The sequence below is a fragment of the Myotis lucifugus genome, unplaced genomic scaffold (genome assembly GCF_000147115.1).
Source record: "Myotis lucifugus unplaced genomic scaffold, Myoluc2.0 scaffold_311, whole genome shotgun sequence".
In the NCBI taxonomy this organism is placed as follows: domain Eukaryota; kingdom Metazoa; phylum Chordata; class Mammalia; order Chiroptera; family Vespertilionidae; genus Myotis; species Myotis lucifugus.
In genome coordinates, this window is record NW_005871359.1 from 10781 (window position 1) to 19091 (window position 8311).

An 8311-nucleotide genomic window follows, 5' to 3' on the forward strand; every position below is an offset into this window, starting at 1 on the left:
CCTAGCAGCAGTCAGACATCACAGAGGCTCCCACCACTGCTGCTGTGCTCGCCAGCGGTGAGCCCAGCTTCTGGCTGAGTGGCGCTCCCCCTGTGGGAGCACACTGATCACCAGGGGGCAGCTCCTGTGTTGAGCGTCTACCCCCTGGTGGTCAGTGCGTGTCATAGCAACTGGTCATTCCACCGTTCGGTCGATTTGCATATTAGGTTTTATTTTATAGAATATATATAATAGTATATATATATGTGTGTGTATATATATATATATATATATATATATATATATATATATATATAACAGTATATATATGTCTTAATTTTTTTTTTACCCTCACCTAAGAATATGTTTTCTCTTTTTTTGAGAGAGAGAGAGAACATCAGTGTAAGAGAAAAACATCCATTGGTTGATTCCTGCCCCACTCAAGGATCAAACCTGCAACCCAGGTATTTGCCCTGACCAGGAATCGAACCTGCAGCCTTTTGATGTGTGGGAATGACACTGCAACTGAGCCAGGGCAATATAAATCTTGATTTTTTTATTTTATATATAAACACATGTATATATTTATATGTATATAGTGTATATATGTATGTATATATATGTATATATGTGTGTATATATAGAACAAAATATCAAGATTTTAAATGAAGACAGAATCATCCCTGTACTTGCATGACCCTGACTCATTCACCACATCCTGATCCCAGCCCTTGTCCCCTTAAAACTTAATTTCAAAAACACAGTTCGCCTGGGCTGTAGTTTGCGGTGAGAATTTTTTTTAAATGTTGCATTTTAACATTCTGTATCTCGATTACTACGTTAGACACCCCCGTAAGCGTGTGTGCCTCATCCCCCTCACCCGAGTCTAGCTGAGGCTCAGAGCAGGTGCTCCCTCCAAGGGCCCCCCCGCCCCCCCCGTCCCCAGCCGAGGAGTCACCTGGGGGTGTGTGGGCAGGAACGTGCCATGACTGGTTGGGGCCGGGGCCAAAGCGATTCCGGGAGACGACGGTCAGGTTGTAGGCAGCACCCGACAGGCTGAGGGCTCTCTTCAGGCGCAGGGTCTTGGTTGCCTGGGGCTTGCACGGGCAGGACAGCATGTGCAGGTGGAGGTCGTAGGTCACCTCGGCGCCAGACTCGGGCCCACGGCAGCCTTCGGGGAGCTGGAGCCGGGTCGGCTGTCAGGAGTGGGAGAGACGGTGTGTGGGGATCTGAACGCGTTCCTTGTCCTCATGGGCCAGCACCAGGGCAGAGCCCGTGAGCACAGCCTCCTCCATGGCCACAGCCTGTGACACGGGCCGAAGTGTTAACAATAATAAACCTCGATGCCAGCAAGGCGTTCGCATCCCATGCACGATGGTTCTGTCTGTTTGCTTTTGCTTTGTGGGGGAGTGACTTGGAAAAACCCACTGAGAGCCAGGAGAAGGAGTTTCCATTCTTGGACCCAGTGACCTCAACCCTGGAAATTTTTCCTGAGAAAAGGGATTCAAATGAGAGGAAACCCGGGAAGCAACGGAGTCCCATGTAGACGTGTTGTGACGGCCCCTGGGGACCTGCTGAGTCAGTGATGGTGAGATGTGTCATGCTTTTGCCCCTGACTCAGGGTATTAGAACCAAATTTTTAATCCTTACCCGAGGATACGTTTACTGGTTTTAGAGAGAGGGGACGGGGGAGAGAAACATCAACGTGAGACAGAAGCATCAATCGATTGCCTCCCATATGCGCCCCAACCGGGGATTGAACCCAAAACCTAGGTATGTGGCCTGACCGGGAATCGAACCCACAACCTTTTGGTGTCTGGGACGACACTCCAACCGAGCCACACCGGCCGGGGCAGGTAAGACATTTTCCTCTGTGCCTTAGTTTCCTTCTCTGTAAAATGGGGTTAGTTAGACTGTCCGTAATACAAGGGTTGTTTGGGGGGATTTAAAAGAAATCATCTCCCACGCAGACCAACACGATTGACCCCTTCCTGGCCTTCCCGTGTCCACTGGAGCCCCCCACAATCTGTTCCCCTGATGGCCACCAGAGGGAGCCTGTGAACCTGAGTCCAGCCGTATCCCTCCTCCGCTCACTACCCTCCCTCCACGGTCCCCCAATACCTTCAGCGTTAACCCCACTTCCTCCCCGTCCCTGCCACCTCCACGTCCTGTTTCCCTCCGTCTCCCACCTGTGCACCGACCCCCGACCCCCGACCGTCGCTCTCCTCCCGGGGCACCGCCCACACAGCCTCCTTACCTGCCAGCGCAGGGTCACTGGCCTCCTCCCGTCCGGGCCCAGCGGCTTCACCGAGAGCCACACCTCGGGCTGTGGGGGCGGTTCTGTCCGGAGACGTAAGACAGTCATGGAGGCAGGGTTGTCCTTCCTCACAACCTCCTGCAAACCCCTTCCCTCCCCTCCCAGGAAACACGGGATGATCTCGGTTCAGCATGAATATACATAACGCGATGAGTAAAGGTGCGTTTTATGTTATGTGTTCTTTACCCCAATTTAAATAAAAACCAGAAAGCAATTCTTAGAGTTCTTTCCCAGCAGATAGGCCACTGGGAAGGAGGAGGCCCCGGCTGGCAGGGCTGGGGACAAATGTTGACAGTCACCCCCATCCCTCCCTCCCTCCCCGCTCCCTGCGGGGGGTTGGGGGGGAGCGGGGAAGGGGGGGGGGCACATCTCCTCTCCTGAGCTGCCCAGGCTCCAGCTTCCTGTGTTATTTGGGAACATGTCTTCCTGACACAACCCCTGCACCTGTCTATTCCTCGTTCGACTTTTTAAAAATATATATTTTATTGATTTTTTACAGACAGGAAGGGAGAGGGATAGAGTGAGAAACATCGATCAGCTGCCTCCTGCACACCCCCTACTGGGGATGAGCCCAAAACCAAGGTAATTGCCTTTGACCGGAATCAAACCTGGGACCCTTCAGTCCGCAGGCCGATGCTCTATCCACTGAGCCAAACCGGTTAGGGCCTCGTGCGACTTTAAAAGACAAAACCAACCAACCAAACTGGAAGGAGAAGAAGGCTGATAAATGTTTTCTTTTTGGATTATGGATTCACCACAACTTACAAAGTGAAACTCGCTTACTGCCACCTGTTCATAATGTTCACTAATTTCTCCTACTGCCTCATTTCAAAAATCTGTCATCTTGTTTCTAACACTTGCTGCCTTAGTTCTAAGACCCGCTGCCATATTTCTCATGCCTGCCCCTGTTCCTGTAGCTCTGGGCACTCTCACCAGGGGGGACACACAGGGGGCTGCTCCAGCCGCTCCAGGGACCTTGCAGGGCACCTGGCCCGAGCTGCCGGCGCCTCAGCTGGAATTCCTGGGCCCAGTTTCTCTCCAGCGGACCAAGGCAGGACTCTGGGGGAAAGAGATCCAACATCAGACCAAGGGGCTGTCCCACATTTGGGGGTGCAGTGGGCATGGCACTGGTCACGTAGCCATTGGGCACTTATTGAGTGCCAACTGTGTGCATGCACTTATTGGGTGCCAATTGTATACATGCACTTTCTAAGAGCCAACTGTGTGCCGGGCCCTGAGGATATGGCAGGAACAGGCCATGGCCTGCCTTCCTGGGGCCTCAAGGATCATCTTTCTTTGTCCCTGGTTCAAGTCCCGGCAAGGCCACCCCTTGTAATGTGACGTTGGCCTATGGCTTCTCACACACATCCCAGCCTTGGTTTTCTCACCTGTAAAATGGGACTAATCCAATACAGAACCACAGGGCAGACCAACAGGTATACATAGAATTTAGCACTTGTCTGGCACACAGGAGGTGCTTGATTCATGATAATTTGCTGCAGCTGTTGCTGTTACTATTCTTATTCTCACCAAAGCCAGCATCATCCTGATGTCCACAGTCACCCTAGGACAAGACCATATTCATATATTGTTTTACAATTTGGTGCTGAAAAATATTAGCTCTAATATTATTAGTAAAAATATTATTCATTTATTATTAACATCTTACTTAAAATATGATTTTACTAAGTGCAATACGAAACCCTGGGATGGATCCCAGAGCAAAAAGAAGACGTTCCTGGGGAAATGAGTAGCATCCAGTAACCTCTGGAGTTTGGTTCCCAGTAACATGCCCTGTGCGTCGCCGTCAGGGATGTAAGGAGGGAAGCTGGGCAAAGGTTCTATGGGAGCTCTTTGTATTTATTTTTAACTTTTCTGAAAATCTAAGATGATTCCAATTTTAAACATTTCTAAAAGAATTATTTTAGGAGACAAAATTTATTTTATAATTTCCTTAAAAATATTTTAGGAGGCAAAACCTACCTGTCTGCTGTGTTGGGGATCAGAAGAGCCCTGCCCAGCCTGCCCCCCACTCCCTGGGGACCCTGAGAAGTTCCTGCCACCCGAGCCTCAGTTTCCTCACCCACAAAGGGGTCTGAGACGGCCTGCTGCCCAGTGTGCTTAGGGGGCTGGAGATAAAACACAGAGAGAGGTCCCTCCCCGTCAGGGTCCCATGTCACCTGCTGCCGATGGATCCGAACCTAGACATCTGATGGGGAAACTGAGGCTCGGGAGGGACACAACATTTGGAGGGAAGATGGGGCTGAAGCTGAGGCCACCCCCTGCCCTCCGGATGCTCCCAGGCTGAGGGAGGGGGAGACTGGCCACAATTCAGAGGCTGGGGGGTCTCTGCCTCCCTCAGACTTGGGGCTCCTTGGGGACTGGGTCTGGGCTGAGGTTTCTGCAGGGGCAGGCTTGTCTGGCTGGGGCAGGGGGGCTACAGAGCAGGGAACAGACAGAAGCTGAAGAATGAATGAAGGTCCAAAGCAGACACACAGATGGCCAGCAGGTGCATGAACATATGCTCAACATCACTAACCATCAGGGAAATGCAAATCAAAGCCACCTTGCACATCACACCTGTTAACACGGTTACGAGAGGAGAGATACGAAATGCTGGCGAGAATGTGGAGATCGGAGGACCCTGTGCACTGCTGACGGGCGTGTAAATTGATGCGGCCGCTATGGAAAATAGTGTGGACGTTCATCAAAGAATTAAAAACAGAACCACCAGACGATGGAGCAATTCCACTTCTGGGTATTCATCCGAAGGAAACGAAAACACTAACTCGAAAAGACATGCGCCTCTGTGTTCACTGCAGCATCATTTACAATAACCAAGACACGGGAACAGCGAGACATCTATCGATCGATGAATGAGTAAAGTGGTATATGTACCTACGCTGGGGTATTAATCAGCCATAAAAAATAAGGAAATCTTTGTCATTTGTGACAAAACTTGAGGGCATTGTACTAAGTGAGATAAATTAGAGAAAGACAAAACCATATGATCTCACTTATATGTGGAACCAAAAAAACACAAAATAGAAAACCAAATTCACGGATACAGGGAACAGATAAGTGGTTGTCAGAGAATCGGGGACGGGGCGTGGGAGCAATGGTTGAAGACGGTCAAAGATACAGACTTCCAGTTACAAGATCAGTCGTCATGGAGATGTAATGTGCAGCATGGTGACTGTGGCCGATAACACTGTATTGCATGTTTGGAAGTTGCTAGGAGAGTAGACCTTAAAAGTTCTCATCACAAGAAAAAGAAAATCTGTAATATGCATCGTGTCAGAAGTTAACTAGATTTATTGTGGTGGTCATGCTGCAATATGTACAAATATTGAATCATTATGTTATACACCTGAAACTAATATAATGTTATATGTCAGTTATATCTCTCTCTCTCTCTCTCTCTCTCTCTCAATTCTCATTGATGAGAGAGAGAGAGGAGAGAGAAATATTGTGAGAGAGAAATGTCACACATACTCCCTGAACGGGGATCCAACCTGCAACCTGGGTATGTGCCCTGACCGAGAATTGAACCTGCAACCCTTGGATGCACGGATGGCATTCTAACAACGGAGCCACACCGGCCAAGGCATATCTCAATTTTTTAAAAAAGAAGGAAGGGAGGGCGAGAGAGAAGAAGGAATGTGTGGGAGGGCGGTTCCTGGAAGAGGCGGCCCTGGGGCTGGATTCACGTGTTCATGTGGAGAGGGGGTCGAGCAAGTGGAGGCAAGTCCATGTGCGGAGGCTGGAAACCCAGGGGTAAGTAGAGAATGATGGCCTTGGGGGGAGGGCACCAGAGGAGGCGGGGAGGGGGGGCAAGTGAGGGCCCCTGGGGCTGCCGGGGACAAGGATGCCTCCCGTAGGCATTAGGGAGCCATGGGAGGGTGGGGGACAGGGAGGTCACCATCAGAGCTGCTCCCCAGAAAAACCTCGGAGGCTAGACATGGGGCGAGCGTGGGGGCCCGGCGGGAGGGGTAACGGATGTAGAGATGATGACACTGATTTTAGGGAGAAAGTGCCCTGGAAGAGCCTGTGCCCACCCCTGACCCGGGAAGCAAACTCACCAACTTCCACGAACTGCCAGGCGTCCGGCGCCGGAACTGCACCTCAGCGCCATCCTGGCGGGTGGGGGTCTCCCACTGCAAGTGCAGCTGCCCTGCTGAGCGTGACACTTGGATGTCTTCTGGCGGCGGGTCGTATTTAACTGGAAGCCGAGGCGGAGGTTGGGGAGGGGAAGCCGACGTTGGTGGGAGCCGTTGGTCCCCAAAATTCCAAAGAATCTGCCCACACCTCGCCCAGCCCAGGGTCGCCAGCCAAGTCCCCCAAACATGAATCAGGGGCACCCTTGCAGCCTAAGCCTAGAATTCTATGAGTCAAGGAGTCAACATTTATACACAGCATCGTGTTAGTGAAAACAATCTTTAAAATGTTAACACCCATTGCTGACAAAGCTGTGGTGAGATGGCCCATTGCTGACAAGAGGGTAATTAATTGATTCTGTTTTCTGGAGGACTATTAGGGAAATCTTACTAATTTTTTTAGGCCCACTTCAAGGAGCCTGACCTAAGGAGAGACATCCAGCATCTTGTCATGCCCGATTCTACCCCAGGGCCTTTGCACTTGCTGTGGCACACGTCTCCACCTGGAACACACTTCCAACCTTTCTTCCTGCTGGATTCCCTTATCCTTCAGGACTCAGCTTGAGCTGGAGGCAACACCTTGACCTCCCAGCAGTATCTCACCATGTGTGTTGATGACACCTCATCCATCACCCCCACTTGAATTTGGGCTCCATGAAGGTTGTACAAGGGGCAAGGTTGTACAAATACAGGGTTGGATCCTGTCTTTATCTAAAATTTTGATATTTGTTCGTCATGGATTTTACATTAATTTTGATTTTTAAAAATACTGCGTTACAGCATTGTTTCTATTAGCCACCGAGGGTTTTTGGCACCCCCTTAAAGTTGTGTACCCAAGGTGGTGCCCTTGCTGGCTTCATTCTAGTCCCAGCCCCAGGCTGCAACTTCTGTCGGCCTTGCCTATGGCCCCTATGGCTCAGGGTGGTACACAGGGGCAGCTCCACAACTATATGCTAAATGCATGTTGTTGCCTGGCTGGCGTGGCTCAGTGGATAGAGCATCAGCCTGTGGACTGAAGGGTCCCAGATTCAATTCCAGTCAAGGGCACATGACCAGGTTGTGGACTTGATCCGGATCAATCAATGATTCTCCCTCATCATTGATGTTTCTATCTCTCTCTCCCTCTCTCTCCCTCTCTGAAATCAATAAAAATACATTTAAAAATAAGTAAATACATAAATGCATGTTGTTGCCTGGCTGGTGTGGCTCAGTGGTTGAGCATTGACCCATGAACCAGGAGGTCACCGTTCGATTCCTGGCCAGGGCACATGCTCAGGTTACAGGCTCAATCCCCAGTAGGGGGCGCGCCGGAGGTAGCCGATCAATGATTCTCTCTCATCACTGATGTTTCTTTTTTTTTCTTATCATCATTGATGTTTCTCCCTCTCCCTCTCTGAGATCAATAAAAATATATTTTTAAAAATAAATAAATAAATGTATGTTGTTGACTCATAAAAAAACACACAACAGTTTAAAAACCCAACAGGGTCCTGGCACCGTTACAGTGTCAGGGAGAAACCCAGAGCAACCTGAGTGTCCAGCAGTAGGGTTAGGGTCAGGGACAGGGTTAGGGTCAGGGTCAGGGTCAGGGTTCAGGGTCAGGGTCAGGGTCAGGGTTAGGGTCAGGGTCAGGGTTAGGGTCAGGGTCAGGGACAGGGTTAGGGTCAGGGTCAGGGTCTCAGGCAGGGTCAGGGTCAGGATCAGCGTTAGCAGCAGGATCGTCATGGTCAGCATTGTGATCAGGATTATCATCATCATCAGCATCATGATCAGGGTTAGGGTCAGGGTTAGGGTCAGGGTCAGGGTCGGGGTCAGAGTTAGGGTTAGGGTCAGGGTCAGGGTCAGGGTTAGGGTCAGG

At 50.4% G+C, this 8311-nt stretch overlaps 1 protein-coding gene across 1 annotated transcript in view; it reads right to left on the reverse strand.

Annotated features, from left to right (window-relative positions):
- The window catches only part of IL12RB1 (interleukin 12 receptor subunit beta 1), a 23211-nt gene that overhangs the window by 6267 nt on the left and 8633 nt on the right, over positions 1 to 8311 (reverse strand). Inside the window, exons 4-8 of the mRNA XM_023763993.1 lie at positions 6379 to 6518; positions 3827 to 3860; positions 3230 to 3355; positions 2237 to 2319; positions 938 to 1175 (exon numbers count right to left, since the gene is read on the reverse strand). Coding sequence (XP_023619761.1) covers positions 938 to 1175; positions 2237 to 2319; positions 3230 to 3355; positions 3827 to 3860; positions 6379 to 6518 — 621 coding nt within the window. The remainder of the gene's footprint in view (positions 1 to 937; positions 1176 to 2236; positions 2320 to 3229; positions 3356 to 3826; positions 3861 to 6378; positions 6519 to 8311) is intronic.